The 17,818-nt window shown below is 34.9% G+C and overlaps 2 protein-coding genes across 2 annotated transcripts in view; one reads left to right on the top strand and one right to left on the bottom strand.

Moving 5' to 3' along the window:
* CALM2 (calmodulin 2) overlaps positions 1–17,818 on the top strand; it is a 490,104-nt gene that overhangs the window by 114,976 nt on the left and 357,310 nt on the right. The window lies entirely within an intron of this gene.
* Positions 1–17,818, bottom strand: part of MSH2 (mutS homolog 2) — a 68,000-nt gene that overhangs the window by 33,389 nt on the left and 16,793 nt on the right. The window contains exon 7 of the mRNA XM_069071646.1: positions 8,738–8,937. Coding sequence (XP_068927747.1) covers positions 8,738–8,937 — 200 coding nt within the window. The remainder of the gene's footprint in view (positions 1–8,737; positions 8,938–17,818) is intronic.

Below are 17,818 nucleotides of genomic sequence, written 5' to 3'. Positions count from 1 at the left end.
CAACAGCCCAAGAGATATCATTAAAAGTGTTTAAACACTTAACAAAAGAAAGACTCTTCTCCCACTGCCACTGGCATATATAATACCTACTGGTTTCCAAAATGATCCAAAGATAGCACACATTTATAGTTGGCAAAAGGTGTAATACGGTCTGGATATGAGGCAGAGGTTCTAAGAAATATCAATGTGTTCAAAAGTTATGACTACTTGTATGTAACCCTATTCAGGGACTGATCTATCTGTATCTCTGAAAAACATGCTCATTAGCACTCTATTTAAGTATCTGAAGAAAAAAGGTTCTTAGCTTCATTGTGGGGGGAAAATGTCACCTTATAAAATCATTTTGCCTGCCACATACTAAGCATTGTTAGTAATAATACTTAATAACTAAGCAAGTTAGCTATTGTTAATTAACATTAATTAGTTAATTAGGAGAGCACAGGAAAAATCCCATGCCAGGTATCAAATCTATTGAGGAAGTAAGGATGTCCCGAGTTCAAATCCATTCATAGACATTTACTAACTATGTCACCCTAGACAAGCAAACTTAACCTATTTGCTTCAGTTTCCTCATCAGTAAAATGAAAATAATAATAGCACCTACTTCCCACAGGGTTGTAGTGAGGATCAAATGAGATAATAACTAACGCACTTTGCACAGTGCCTGCCATATATTTAGCACTATACTAATGTTAACAAGCGAGCTAGCTTAGATATCAGACCCTCAGAGACAGCTGATGCAAAGATTTTTTTCCTCCAATTAACTAACAATTCCTCTTCTTACTCTAGATGCACTGATTTTATTTATACAAAACCTTTTCAATTTTTCATGTAACCAATATTATTTATTCTAGCCTTTCTGATCTCTAGCTTTTGCTACATTAAAAATATTCCCTGTGAACTGATCCATATTCCTCTATACATACGTGTAGGATGTGTGTGTATGCACACGCATAAGCCTACAAGATATGACATGTTTAAACTGAGTATCCATTTGGAGTTTATGGTGATATATGGTTTACGATGATCGTTTCTATACTTATTCTGCCAAATTGCTTTCTAATTTTCCCATAAATTCTTGTGAAATACAGAACTCTTCCCCAAGCAGTTTCTTCTCTGCTTTACATATAACTTTTCAGAAACAAAAATATTCCATATAGTACACGGCCCCCTCTATTCTGTCCCAAATAATGGCTTAAGTTCAAAGAGACCAAATACAATATTAGCTGGAGAGATCAAGGTCTTCTCTGGCTAATGTAACTAGCTAATGAATGGATTTAGCTCAAGTATGGGTCCCAGATGAACTTTTATGGAATGTAAATACAGATTTTTGTTGTTCAGTTGTTTCAATCATGTCCAACTCTTAATGACTCAATTTGAAGTTTTCTTGGCAAAGATAATGGAGTGTTTTGCTTTTTCTTTCTCCAGCTCATTTTGACAGATGAGGAACTGAGGCAAAAAAGGGTGAAGTGACTTGTCCAGGGTCACACATCTAGGAAATGTCTAAGGCCAGATCTGAACTCCAGAACATGAGTCTTCCTGGCTTCAGGACCAGTAGCACTCTATCCACTATGCCACCTTGCTGCCCATAAATATAGCTTAGTATATCATAATATGCTTATCTATTAAACTGCCACACATGCTGCTTTGCAAATAGCTAAATGAGACAGGTACATACAGTTCAGTAGAATTTGGAACATGTCATGTTGAAAAGATGATGTAAAATAAGGCAAGAAATAGCAGTTAAATAATAAGGTATAAGGTTACAAGAGATACCAACACAAGAAAAAAAAGTCCACTAATTTGCTGATTACTAATAACAATTATATAGGTGCTCTTGTCATACAATGAATACTAATTCTCCATGCTAGGTATATAGTTCCAATATTGTAGCAGAGTGATGTCATTTTGGTCCTCTATGAACAACCACTGTTTCAATAACTACTGTTACCAAAATAATTGCTATGTCCAACTTTCTGGTAATAAGCCTCTCATATTTATCTCTGCTGGCTATTATAAAACAACAGTCACTGGGCCTTATTTTAAGCCTGGTAGACACAATAGTGGCAGATGTTGCATCCCAAAAGTATTACCTTCAAAAACCCAGTCACTTCCACAATATGATAAAGTATAAAAAGGGGAGAACAAAGATGAAGAGGTAGAAGAGCATAAGAAATTCTTTATCCCTTCTTCCTTACTAATAACACTGCCACCAACAAGGTGAACAATCTCTAAACCCACAGAATTTACTGCAATAGCCAGCCTCACAAACTGACACAATACAAGGGTAAGGACTCCCTATATGCTCATGGGGAAAGGGCACTAATAGCTATGGTGGAGAAACAAAGCCAACTTTCCCCAAAAAAAGGCCAAAACGACAAAAAATTGTATTGAGTCTTGAATGGATTGAGCACCACTACAGATCTAAAATGATGCTGGCCACTAAGTGACCTAAGGATTATGAAGAAGAGAAAGGTCAAATAATCCAGTTTTAAGTTTCATTCTTTGTTTTTATAACAAAAAAGGCACCTAGGTGGCCCAGTAAATAGAATTTCAGACCTGGAGTCAAGGATATCTGAGTTCAAATCCAGCCTCAGACACTTACCTGGTTGTGTGACCCTGGGCAAACCATTTCACTTGTCTACCTCAGTTTCTTTATCTGCAAAATAGGATAATAGTACCTACCTCCCACAGCTGTTGTGAAGAGAAAAATAAGATATCTGTAAAGTGCCTTACAAATCTTAAAGCCCTATATAAATGCTAGCTACTGTTGTTATCATAATAAAAACTATTAAAGTGACTAAACCATAAAATTTATAATCCCTGAAATCACATTTGTTATTCTGGGAGGGAAAGGCTTGAGTAAACCAAGCCAAATCATGTGAAGTTTTTCTCATGAAGGAAAAACTAAATCATACTTAAACACATAGCTAAGTATATGTAACTCTGATCCAATGCTGAATTATATCTGAACGTGATTCATTCACACAGATGTGTGCTACTGAATCTCAGCCCAAATATCTTCTGTCATACATTAAGCCAAAAGTGGGGGGGGGGGGGGGGGGGGGGGGGAGGTGTGGCTGCTAGTAGTACTATTACAACCAATTATTTATTGACTGCCTGTGTGCTCAGGCAATTTAGGAGGGGGTAAGAGGGATGCAGAGTAATATCCACATAGAAATACTTAACAGTGATTGAAATACAAGGTGGTAGGGCATTAAAGGGATGGCCTTTTAATTGAAATACTGATTGTGTTAATTATGTCATAAGGGATGGAGAGAAGTTACTATATAAATATATTTTACAGAGAAGTTATTTTTACTAAAATACCCATACTAGGCTGTAAGCTCCATGAGGGCAAGATAATATCTACCTTAAATTTCATACATAACTTTTCCCAGCACCTCAAACTGTGTTCTTCACATAAATACTAATGTTTGAATTAAGGAACAAAACCATCCAATCTAATCTATTTTTTTTTTTGCTTTTCGGAGGGCAGTTGGGGTTAAGTGACTTGCCCAAGGTCACATGCCTAGTTTGTGTGTGTGTGTGTGTGTGTGTGTGTGTGTGTGTGTGTGTGTGTGTGTGTGTGTGTGTGTGTGAGTGTCTGAGGCCAGATTTGAGCTCAGGTCCTTCCTGACTCCAGGGCTGGTGCTCTATTCACTGCGCCACCTAGCCACCCCCAATCTGCTAATTTTTAAAGATAAACAAACTAAAATTCTGAGAGATTAGATAAAATTATAAGGGTTAAGTCAGAGATTGGAAATCTAGTATTTACAAGACAACTGACTACAAATTTAAGGGTAACAAACATTCACGTAGCAAAAAAAGTTGAGATATTTTCCACAACAATGTCTAGAGAAATGTTAAGAATTCCAACTGCTCAGGATATCAAGTAAGCAAATATCTTCAAAAAGAATCTCCAATTTATTGTCAGTAGCTGAGGACTTCTTTATAGCTCCTCAAGGCTCAAGTCTAAAAAATGCAGCTGTTAGCCTACACAAAACAGCTGCAAACATTTTAAGTCAATAAACAAAAGTATTTACAGTTTAACAATAGTCGGAACCATAATTTAATCACTATCTAAGTCTCATTACCATCTACCATGATACATATTATCAAACTCCAAGACCAAATGAGAGTTCATAGTCCTATCAATAGTAGTTGATTCATTACTGAAATAAAGATTCACTATTGGAACATTTCCCAGCTCTTCTTCAGATTATAAAGTTTAACTATTATATCAACAAATAATTCAGGAAATTATTTTATTTTCTTTCTTTCCTGTGTTTACATTCACATTAATCAAGAAATATTCTAAGAGTTCCTGCTAATGAAGTTTTACAAATGCCTCCCAAGAAGAGAAAGTATTAAAAAATCAGTAAGATTAAGTACCATGTGGTACCAAAAATAAAAAGTTCTTATCCTTTGACAAACTGCTGAAGAACACAATCTCTTACTCTCATATCTGCCTCTATTCACTCGATTTTAGCAATGGTCTTTAGATATTAGCCATATTTTATTACCCTATTACTTTGGGTTATGGATATAATTTTATGGCATTATAAGGAAATGACAAGATTTGGCAAATGGCTGGATATGTGAAGTGAGAGAGTGCAGAGTCAAGAGTAACACTAAGCTTGTACAACTGAATGACTGGAAAGACGACAATTACTTCAGCAGAAATAGGGAACCAAAAGCACTAAGCACAGTGCCTAGCACACAAGTAGGCACTATATAAATTCTTCGCCCACCCGCATTCTCCTTCCCCCAGAGATTTCTCTTAATTTCTCTTAACTAAACAGAAAATAGATAGAGGAAAATAAATTCCAATTTGAATCTATTGAGATGCCCACAGAAGAGTCAGATGGAGACAATAGGACTAAAACTCATCAAGGCATTGAGAAATGAACAAGAGTTGAGGAAGTGGTGGCATTAAGTATTATGTGTTTGTTTAGTCATTTTTCAGACATGTCCAGGGGATTTTCCTGGCATAGTGACTTGTCCAAGGTCACATAGTAACTGAGGCCAGATTTGAACTTAAGAAGAGAAGTCTTCCTGATTCCAGGCCCAGTACTCTATCCACTGGGCCACCTCGTTCCTCCAGGCAATAAGTACAGACAATACTTCCTAGGGGTCTGACTGTGAAAGTGAGATAGTAGATGAAAAATGAAAGATGAGATAGTAGAGCTTGAAAAGTTGGTTGATGTCCAGTCAAAGTGTTGGAAAGACCTACGTACCTTTGTAAGAAGCAGGCAGGGAGCCAGTAGATAGGAAGAGACCCATGAGAGACTGAAACAAAAGGTGTGACTCAAGGGTTAAGCTTCCAGTAAAGTGTTTTAGCTTTAGCTCACAAATTGGTGACATTTGTTTTGGCTGCTTGGAGGCAGGTTTTGGTTACTTTCTTTTAAACTTTACAAATGTGGATTAGAGGAAATGTAGATAAGCAATAGCCCTTCCAGTTGGCAGGACGTTGACTTTCACTGGCAAGGCCTTCAAGAAGATAGAATCACTTCATACCATAATAAAATATTGGGGAGGAACTAGCTATTGGCACAGTATCTGAGACTGTAGTTTCTTTCTTGCTTCAAAGTGCCATTGATATTTTAATTTCTTCCTATAGAAGTAAGGAGAGACAAAGCCTTTGTATCGGACTGAATCTTTCTGCTTACTGAACCTTCCAGTACAAGCCCCATATAGGGAGATTCCCTTGTTTTTATCCTTGGATCCTTTGCTAATGTGAAGGATACCTCATGTATGTCACTTGAACAACCCCCGTCTTCTAAGTTTATTTTCCATCTACACTCTGTGTGTGTGTGTGACACATATTCATACATACACTGAAAAAAGGGACTTTTTTTGGGGATTTTGCCTTTCCTTATATCCACAGTGCTTGTTTAGCACAGGGCCTGGCACATACATTAACTGGCTGAATGCTATCTCAACACCTATTACTTGACAATATATTTCAAACATGTCAGGATCCATTTATTCAAGTAGTCATAACAAGAATGTTATATTTAGCAACCCAATAATGCCAAACTAGGCATTAAGCATGTACCATATATACACACCAACAATTATTATATAAGAGCATTCACTAAATGATTACCACTATATCTTAAAAGAATATCATCTTTTCAAACATATCTTAACAGATTATTATCAACAGGCAGGCACTTTGCATTTATGATCCTATTAAAGCTAAGTGGACTAATGAGAAACAAATAATCATGGAAAAAAAAAACCAAAACAGAAGAATAATATATTTTTTTTCATTCCAGATGGAAGCCCTATGTAGAACAGATGGTTGGTTGGTTGTCGTTTTTTGTTGAGGGCGTGGGGGGTGGAGGAATGTAGCATTAACTACCATGGATGGACAAAGCTGTAGTTGAGTGTGTCTTACCAAGTGAAATCCATGCTTTTCAGGTGCTCTTAGGGGGAGAAACACACTAAACCTCAACCCTGTCTGCTAGGTGACTGGTTACCTTATTAATCCTCTCATATTGAGCCCTAAGTAATATAGAAAGTATAATTAAAATAAATTTCCACAAATACAGAAAAAAACACAATTTATACCTCTAAGTGCCTGCTGACCTGTTTTATAAAAAAAATTTTTTTGCTTCTCTCTCAGTCTCTTGCACTCTAAGACTCATAGCTTACAGAAACATCAGCATTACTGGCTATAAAATTTGTTAATAGTAACAAATAATACAAAGCATTAAATAGTTCAATAATGAATTAGCTGGATTCATAATAAGACACTAATTACTACTCTTCTATGACTCTGGAGAACTGTTACAGACAAATGAAATTGTCAACCTTCAACTATCTTACCAGCCTCTAGAAATTTACCCAGACTGGTTCTCAGACAAGCAACAACCAATTTCTTGGCTAATACTCAAAGCCTCGGTAGTTTAAAAGGCCCTGTCAGAAGTCATAATCTCCTGCCATAAACTTTAAGAGTCCAGGGTCACATCCACATCATGATGAACCATCGATGAAAGTTGTGGCGCAGTGAATAGAGCAGCGGACCTGGAGTCGGGAGGACAGGGAATTCAAATCCAGCCTCAGATACTTAACACTTACTAGCCATGTGACCTTGAGGAAGTCATTTAACCCCAATTGCCCTGCCCTTTCCCCTCCAAAAAGCAAAAAAAGTGATGTAAATAATACAATCTATTACAACAAAACTCTAATACAACAGAACAATATAAATGCCTTATGGATTTTCTACATAGCAATACTGGGCAAAATTTTGCCATAAAGGTTTAATAGAAATAGCCTTGAATTCCAGTTGTCTCCACTTCCTAATTTTAGGAGGTTCCATAAAGAGAATGACTCCAATGTCTTTCTCTCATTCCAATGAACTAATTCTGATATACAAGTGTAAAGATTCACCCAGGAAAGAAAATTATCCCACATTCTTATCTACTTTGTATATTGCTGCTGCCCCCTGCTGTTCCTAAATTTGCTTAACTTTCTCTTCATGGCATTATATTTGCTTTTGCCCAAGAGACTGATAATAAACCAATAAAGCCCATAAGACAAAAAAAAAGAAATTTTATAGTAAGATATTTAAAGACTTAAAGTCTTAATTTCCCTTTGAAATATTAGTGCATTTAGTTAACTTTTCAATTCATCATTCTCACTGCTTTGAGGACTTCTGAATCAAAAAAACAAAAAAAACCCTGATGCTTATTGTTCTTAAGACTCAAGTCCTAGTTAATTTAACATAAATACAAATTCTATTCCACAGTCAGAAGCTGCCACTAGTATCACCTATTTTGCATTCAATGCCCAAGGTAACCACAGATAGTATGTTTCTAATTCATTTATTAAAGTACAAAGACATATGTCAAACCTATAGGCCTATTTGGCATTCAGGAAGCCCTGAGTCAGAAAACAGCATCCTTCATCTTTATTCCAACAATTTTCTGCTCCCTCCCACCTGGCCAAAGCCATCTGTTGCACCTGATAGCATACCAACACTGGCTGGTCATCTCATAAATGCTAACTAACTGTCACAAGGATCACAAGATCACGGATGCAGAACTGGAAGAGACCCTAGAGAACATCTGGTCCAACCACTCATTTTACAGATTAGGAAACTGAGGCCCAAGATGGTTAAAGAATGTCCCCGTGGCCACACTAATAAGAAGCAGCAGAGCCAGGGTTCTAACCCAAGCACCAGGATTCCAAATCCAGCCTCCTTCCCTGCACTGAACTGCACTACCTAGCAGACAGCGGACTGATGAATCACTGAGCTGGAAGTCATCCCTAGAGAGATCAATTTATCCACCACATCATTTTTTCTTTTGTTTTGGAGGGGAGAAGGCAGGGCAATTGGGTTTAAGTGGATTTGCCCAAGGTCACATGGCTAGTAAGTGTTAAGTGTCTGAAGCCATATTTGAAGGTCCTCCTGACTCCAGGGCTGGTGCTCTATTCACTGCACCACCTAGCCGCCCCCACATCATTTTAATATGATGAAACTAAGGCACAGATGTTAAGAGACCTAAACATCTGTATGGCCAGTAGATGGTAGTAGAGCTCAGATAAGAATCCAGACATTCCAGTCCAGTTCCAATGTGAATCAGTACAAACTCTTTAACAGAAGAAGATATAAATATAATTAAGAGTCTGCAGTATCTTCTTTCTAATCGATCACAGTACATTTTCATAGCAATCAAAGACTGAGATTTCAATGGAAGGAATAAAAATCAAAATCATTTGTTACCTTCGTGTTTTTCTAGTGCTTGTATAACATTAGGAAGATGGTTTATGGCTTGATAGATTCGGTAACAATCTTGTAAACTGGCTGCATGTCTCTGAAACTTTTTGGCAAATCGGTTAAGATCTGGGAAACGACGAAGTAAGTCTTCTTGTAAATTCTGTCTCAGCTCTGCATCTACTACAAAGGTCTCCACTAAATTTAACCTGAAATAAAGCATTTATTAAAAATTAATCATAAATACCACAATAAAGCAAAACTAAAGCCTCTCAACTATGAAAAAGTCTCAGCCGGATTAAAAATTCCATACTATATACATATGTATGTAGGTATTCACAGAGCAGTTAGCAGCAGAAATCTTGAAAATTGAATGAAAAACTAAAGAAATGACTGAATCATTATGTAACAGAGCTCTGTCAAGAGATGATTAAATCTACAGGTTATTTTATAAATTGAAAACATTTAAAACAATATTGCCATCTACTATTTCAATATAAAGAAGGCTGATAGATAAACGAAGATAAAATTAGCTAAAATATGCCCCTGTAAGATGCTTATGATGTAAAGAATGATGACAGGTCAAATCAAATACTTGTCTTGGCAAAAGACTGCAGTATAAGTTAAGGGTTCATTCTAAAATGACACTAAAAATTAAAAAAACCTTTTTTAATCATAAAAAGTACCACTCGTTAAATCACTAAATTAAACAAACAACACAAAAATATTATACAAGTGTTATTTAACTTTTCTGTAATACAAAGGGATATGGTATTGGGCCTGTGATTTCACCAATATTGGAAATTACTAGGTGAGGAAAATCCCAGTACCAAATACCAAGTAGGCCAAGACCGTATCTGCAACTTGAATGTTAAAAAGATGCCCCAACAACTATGAAAATCAGTGGCATGTCCAGGGTCACACAACCAGTATGTGTCAGAGGCGATACTTTAATCCAATTCCTCCTATCTTCAGGGCCAATTCTCTATCCACTATGTATTCTTATTTTTGTGACCAAGCAACTTCAATAAAAGACAAAGAACACAAAGGTAATTTAACAGTAATGTATAAGTCTAGAATATCTTTTTTAAAACTTATAGAACTTATATTCATATTGCCACACAAAGGAAGCTTTTGTAAAACTGTCAAGGAGGCAGGAAATAAACTAAAGCATCTCACAGTATCTCAGATGTAAAAGGGACTTCAGGGGCCATTTATGCCAAACTATCCATTAAGAGGAGTTCTACCAATAACATCCTTGGGTAACATTACTGGCAAAGTATTAAGTTTATGCTAATAAAAAGAGCAGTTTAAGGGCAGCTAGGTGGTGCAGTGAATACAGCACTGGCCCTGAAGTCAGAAGGACCTGAGTTCAAATCCAGCCTCAGACACTTAACACTTACTAGCCATGTGACCTTTGGCAAGTCACTTAACCTCAATTGCCCTGCCTTCGCTCCACCAAAAAAAAAAAAAAGCAAAAAAATAAAAACAGTTTAAAGAGAAGAAAATAGGAAATACAACACAATGTAGTCTTTTGAAATGACGTCAGAGAACTAAACTGTCTTACAAAGTGTTTCTCAGACCAAGAGGAAGGAAAATATGAATCCAGAATCAATTCTGGCTAGCTGAACCCTTATATATAGCTTCCAATATAAGAAGGTTGAGGCCAGCTCTAGGTAGGAAAAATGTGGGTGGCAGCCCAGGAATGGAAGGACCAGGACAAAAAGAGTGAAGAGATATGACAGAAATTATTGATAATCAAACAAGAAGGACAAAAAACAAAAAGGACAAGGGAAAAGCTAGGTATGTATCTAGCCCCCAAATACACATTTTTAAAATAAAACTCTAGGAAAGATACTACAGCAATATTTAGCTAAAAATTATTCTCTATGATCAAGCTGGATTAATACAGGGGATCCAAGGATGGTTGAACAGTAGGAAAACAACAATTAAGCCCCCTTATTTTATTTTTTTTTAAATATTAATGTGTGATCACATCTATCAGATTGGTTAACATGACAAAACAAGAAAATGCTAAATGTTGGAGAAGATGTGGGAAACCTGGAACACTAATTCTCTCTAAGAGGAATTTTTGTTTTCCTTTTATTCTTGGGGAAGGGGAAGGGAGAAAAGGTTAATTTTTTCTGATTTCAAAAAGTAAATACATTAATATTTTAAAAAAATAAATAAAATAAGGGGGATTAAGTATTCCCTGTTTTCCTACTATTCAACCATCCTTGTACTCCCATATACTAATTCAACTTGATCATAGTGAATTATTTTGAGCTATATTGCTGCAGCTGGTAGAGCTGTAAACTGATCCAACCATGCTGGAGAGCAATTTGGAACTATGCCCAAAGGGCTATAAAAATGTGCATACTTTCTGATGCGGCGATACCACTTCTAGATTTGTATCCCAAAAAGATCATAAAAATGGTTAAAGAATTCACATGTGCAAAAATATTTATAGCAACTCTTTTTGTAGTGGCCAAGAATTAGAAATTGAGAGGATGCCCATCAACTGGGGAATGGCTAAAGAAGTCGTGCTACATGAATGTAATAGAATACTACTGTCCCCTAAGAAATGATGAACAAATGGACTTCAGAAAAACCTGGAGAGGCTTATGTAAACTGATGCTAAGTGAAGCTAGCAGAACCAAAAAATCATTGTACACAGCAACACTGTATGATGATAGACTCTGATAGATTTACCTCTTCTTAGCAATGCAAGGATCTAAGACAACTCCAAAAGACTCATGATGGAAAATGCTATCCATATCCAGAAAAAGACCCATGGGATCTCAACGTAGACTGAAGCATAGTATTTGCTTTTTTTGGGTTGCTTCTTTCTTGTGGTTCTTCCCATTGGTTGTAATTCTTCTTTACAACAAGACTAATGTGAAAATGTTTAAATATGAATGTATATGTAGAGCCTATGTGAGAGTACATTGTTGTCTTTGGAACATGTACATTGTTTTGGAATGCTGAAAACTAAAAATAAATTAATTTTTTAAAAATATTAATGTGTCTATGTATTTTTAAATCAGCAAAATGTGTGGCACCCCAGGAATGGAAGGTCCAAAACAAAAAAAGTATTAGAAATGTGATAAAAATTATTGATAATAAAAGAATAAGAACAAAAAGCAAAAGGACAAGGGAAATGCTAGGTATAAATCTAGCCCCCAAACAGTTAAACCCAATGAACTCAAAGGAAAAAAAGAGCAAACATTCTAGAAAAGGTCATAATAACTAGCTACTATACTTTTGAGAAAACAGAATAAGAAATATCCTAATGATAAAGAGCTAAAAGACCAAGAACGCAAAATAATATACAGATGTAAAGCTAGAAAAAGGGCATGGGCAAAGTGGAAATTTGTTTTGCTTAATTATAATTAAGCAAATCTCTATCTCTATAACAGGAATTTTTGTTTTCCTTTTGTTCTTGGGAAAGGGAAAGGGAGAAAAGGTTAATTTTTTCTGATTTCAAAAAGTAAATACATGAATATTTTTAAAAAATAAAATAAGGAGGATTAAGTATTCACTGTTTTCCTACTGTTCAACCATCCTTGCACTCCCATATACTAATCCAACTTGATCATAGTGAATTATTTTGAGCTATATTGCTGCAGTATCTTTGCTAGGATTTTATTTAAAATTTCTGAATCAATATTCATGTAATACTGATCTATAATTCTTTTTCTACTTTATCTTTCCCTGCTTAGGTATTAGGAGTATATCTGCCTCTTAAAAAAATTTTGGTATTTTTTCTGCCAAAACAATGAAAATCTAATTTTTTTTAAAAAATGTACAGATCTTTTGTTTTTAAATCATCCAAATGTTTGGAAATGTTTTGAATAATATTTTTCTTATTAGTGACTTGGAGCATTCTTTCATACTGTGTTTAATAGTTTATAATTCCTTTAAGAACTGTCTGTTCATATTCTCTAACCACATACAGTAGGTGATGTCTCTTGGCCTTATAATCTGCCTAAGTTCCTTACATATGTTGAATACTGGACTCTTTTCAAAAGACATTTGATATAAAAATTTTTTACTCCCCAAGCAACAGCTTCTCATTTTCCTAAAAGAATTAATTTTTCTTATGCAATTTCATGTAATTGAAAGTATACATATTTTTATCTTTTATAATTACTTTTATTCCTCATCTGATTAAGAATTCTCCCCTTAGATGGGGAGAATTGTGAAATGTACCTGATCTGGTTCTCTTCTAATTTTTCTATAATGGCATGACTTTAACATTCAGGTCAAGAATTAATTTAGGATTTATTATAGTATGTAGTAAAAAAAAAAAAAGAATTTTCTAAAATGCATAGTATATACTGCAGCTTATATACATAGAAAAGTGGCATTGCCTAGGGAGTGAGTGGTCTTGGTTTAATTCCTACCCCTCTTGCATTCCAGCTACTTGACCATGGGCAAGTTGTTTACTTAACTTCTCGGTGCTAAAGACAACTATTTTAAGATAAAGGTACAGACAAGAAACTAATTTATATCAGTAAAGGGGGTTTCCCCCAAAATAATGAACTCACAGATCAGGAACACACACACACACTGATCTCAGTAGAAATTGAAACCCCAAGGCTTGATAAACTGTGAGTTACAGATGTCTATTTGTTATGACACAAGTGAAAATAATTCAGTAGCAGCATTTGCAACTAGCTAAAAAAAGATTGCTACCTGTTTCCATGGAAATGCCACTTCAAGTGACAATTTTTAAGGGATCAAATTTAGTATTGTCATAATATACTGTCAGTACCACTCAATTGGAATACTAAGCATCGCACAAACAACTGTATGCAGTATCAGTTCACAAATTGCCTAGAAACTGTTAATATACAGCAATTTTTCAAGATAGTAAATTCATAAAACTTCAGCTGAAGAATTGCCCTTTTAAATCAAAGTCTGGCACTATTTATTACAATATCAAGCTTTATTTAAAAACTGGCTTTTTGCCTCTGAATTAAATTATCAAAAAAATTTTGCTATGCATGTAATTCATAAAATAAGGAAAAGATGTGGTGTTACCAATTAGTTCAGGAATTTGTATTAAGTTTCCAGCTCTCTGCCTGACATCACAATTCTGTTAGTTATGTACACGTGAATCCTTTCCCTATGAACATAGTGAGTCTGGTCCTCAGACTGACACACAATCAGTTTGCCAAGCCCAAGCTCAAAGCCTCAACAGTTTGGAAGAGATCCCAGAGGCTGGGCTCCCTTGCTACCACCATAATGAAACAAGGATCACTGAGTAGAGAGGTATTAATCTTATGTCCAATAAGATCAAGTGCTATCTTTAATGTACTGATGGTATAATTCAGTACTGAGTACAATATAATGACCAGCACATTAGATAGTTATGAAATACATTGACAAATATATACCAAAAGCTAAATTAGTCAAAGGATAAAAACAATTTTCCACAAAAAAATTACCAATTATAAACATTTAAAAATATATTCCAAATCACTAACAAGAGTCCAAACAACTCTGAAGTTTCATCTCATGCTGCAACTTTGCAAAAATTTTAAAAAATACCAAAAAATATGAGGAATTCAAAGAAATATGTAAAGACTTGTATTAACTGATGCAGAGTGAAATAAAGAGAACAAAATAACAATATCCACCAAGAGAACAACAATGTAAATAGTAAAGTTTCCTGAAAGAAAGTTTAGTTCAAAATAAATGAAAAAAAAAACGTCCTCAGAAAACAGATAAAGAAACATACTTCTCAACACAGAAAGGCAGGAGATTGTTAGGACAGAATGTTACAGACTTTGTAGGATGGAGCTGCTCTATCACATGGTGCTTTTTTTCATTATAAGGTAAGTTTTTATATGGAGGGAAGGAGACTTTTTCCCTCAGAAATGACTGTTTTAAAAACAACATCAATAGAATATATTTTTCAGAACATAAGTAAATGAATTCCAGGCCTATGATTTTAGGGATTTAACCTTTAAAAAAGTAAAGTCTTAAATTATAGAATATATACTTCATAATACACTAAGTCCCCATCTATAGGAAATATATGCCCATCTAACAGGAGTTTTTATAAGATGAAGGAGGCAGAGTGGTAAAGCAAAAAAGCAAGGAACCGGGAGTCAAGAAACCTGGCCTAGCCAGGCTGCTCACTTGTGATCCAGGTAAATCTATTGAAGTTCCCTAGGCCTCAGTTTCCTCATCAACAAAACTAAGGATTCAAACTTGTGTTTTCCAACTCCAAATCTCTAGGCTCTATCGTCCTGCTGCCTGTCTACCTCATTTTAAGTTTTAAGTTAAGTTTACTAAGAGTCCAGTTATCTAATTCCTAACATCTAAATATTCTTAATTCCTTTGAAACACCAAAAGATTTCTTAAGTCGTCCCCAATATAGCTGTTATATATGCTAAAAAAACACAAATGACATAAAGCTACTACACATTTAGTAAGAAACTTTTAAGTGAATTTGTACTTTATGAACACAATAGCATCTATATAAATTCAAAAATAATATACATGTGTGTAAGACAAATTTATTCAGTCTACAGAAGTTAGGTTTTTGCCTTAAGTCTCTCCTCTCTCCAATTCATCCTTCATAGAGCTTCTCAAAACCAATCTGACCATACTGCTCCCTTATTCAATAAACTCCACTGGCTTCCTATTACCTTCAAGATCAAATATAAACTGCTCTATTTGACAACGAAAGCTTTTCATACCCTGGCCCCAACCTACTTTCCCATCCTTACTGCACATTGCTTTCCTCTAAGCACACTATGGTATAGCCAAACTGACCCTTAACTATTCTTCATACACAACATTTCATCTCATATTTATACTGATACACTGGCTGTTCCCCAATGCCTAAAAAGCTCCTCACCTCAATTCCATCTCTCAGAAATCCTTAGTTTCCTTCAAAGATCAATTTAATACAGGATACCTTTCTTGATTCCTCCAATGCCTTCCCACCAAAATCAACTTGTATCTCTTTTTTCATTATCTATTTTTGTACATGTTGTCTCTTTTGCCTAGACTGTAAGGTCTTTGAATGTAAAAAACACTTTTCATTTTTGTATTTGTAGCTCTACTACCAACACCTGGTGATGGTAGTTTAATAAATGACAGAAAGAGGGATTATCCACCTCAATGAGATCATTTTACTATTAAGCAGCATAAGCACAATAAACTAAAACTAATAAATTACTGTTTTTACACTTTACTCAAGTAGGTTATAGTCTTAAAACTTTAACTTAAAAGGTTCCAACCTCTAGATTTTCTTTAACATTTAAAGATTAATAGCCACTTCACTACAAATATTTTAATTTTTTCAAAAATTATTTTATACAACATCTGAAAGGTTTTTTTTTCTTCAAATATTTCTCATTAACTAAAAGAAAAAATCTTCACCCCTTTTAAGTCTTCTAAAAATCCACATGTAGCATTTGTTTGATAAAATAGATCCTCGGAGACACAAGTTGAATATGCATAACATCCCCAAAGTTAAATTTTAAAACAATACAAAAGCAATGTTCTCTCTCATTTTTTTGGTATTGAGGGTAGGCAAGGAAACATTCCAGCTATTCCAAAGACCCTATTAGCATATGATTCTCTGAAAAAATGTCTTTAGGTTTATATGAAAACTGGTATTCTATAATTCACAATAAGGCTGAAATGAGTTCAAGGAAGGAGTTTTAAAACATTTGCACAGGGATCAAAATTTCAAAGCATGAAGAGCAAAAACCTCATTGTAAAAGTATCACTCAAAGCTTTGCCATCAAAAGCTAAGAAAAAGTATAGATAAGACTACAAACTACTAGACTTAATTTTTCTATGAAAAGAATCCAGTCATCTGAAACCATATGAAATAAAAACAACACACAATAACCCACCAAGAAAAAGTAAAAGTGGGAGGGCTACTTTCTTACCAATAAAAGCAACTACTAAAGGTTTAAGGCCTATGGGCCTCAATTACTTAACTGGTCCTTAGTGTGACAATCCATAAAGCTCACTGCTAACATTTATACAGCATCTGCTATGTGACAGGCACGATGCTTTACAATCACTATCTCATTTGGTCCTCACGACAACCGTGGGAGGTAGGTGCTATTATTATCCCCATTTTACAAATGAGGAAACTGAGGCAGACAGAAGTTAAATGATTTGCCCAGGGTCACACATCCAGGAAGTACCTGAGGCCAAATGTGAATTCAGATCTTCCAACTCCAGACCCTGCAATCTAACCACTAACTTATTATCACATTGGTTCAAATATAACAAATACTTTCCCCCAAAATAATGGGTGATATAAAATCTTAGTGTGCTCTATAACCATGTTCTATATATGTAGATGGTCATATCAACACACTATTTTACTGTATGTAGGCTCTCCTACATAAATGAAAATGTCATTAATCTTAGTTTTTTCTTTTAGTAACTTCAAAAAAATTTTGCATCATTTTAACACTGTTTTAAGAAATCTCATTGTATTCTGACTAATATGGTAATAATAAAAACAATAATGTCATACATATATATAAAATGTTCAGATGCCAATAATTATTGACCCATTAGCTTATTTTCTCAATTTCATAAAATCCTTTCTAAAAATGATCTACATACAACGACATCCTTGAGGAAAACAGAAGGAAATAAGTAGGCTTATGTAAATTATTTTCTATAGTGAACTGTTATGTTCAGTCATACAAATAAAAAGTAGAAATTTTGTGTGTGTGTGTAAACTATGGCAGTTTATCACAAATATTTTAATTCTTTTAGAAAATGATTTTATATGCCACCTGAAAGGTTGAGATTTTTTCCCATATGTTTCATTAAATGTATTCTCTTCACTACAAAACAAAATTATACCCCCTATAAGTCTTGTTAATTATTCTTTTAGTTTTTCCTTCAATTATGAATAAGCAACAACTCACATGGTATTAGGCTTCACCAGACTGCCAGGAGTCTATGACAGAAAAAAAGGTTAAGAATCCTGCCTCTAAGTTAGCAAAAAGATGTTAATCTGCCTTGGCAACAGCTCTCTACACCAATCAATAAACATTTGTTAAGTCAGACAATATGTAAAGAAAAGTATACAAA

Source organism: Petaurus breviceps, unplaced genomic scaffold (assembly GCF_028583685.1).
Source record: "Petaurus breviceps papuanus isolate PSGF00001 unplaced genomic scaffold, PetGlider_PUasm1.0 90842, whole genome shotgun sequence".
NCBI lineage: Eukaryota > Metazoa > Chordata > Mammalia > Diprotodontia > Petauridae > Petaurus > Petaurus breviceps.
Note: the sequence above shows the minus strand (reverse complement) of the source record. Positions and strands in the feature narration are given on the sequence as shown.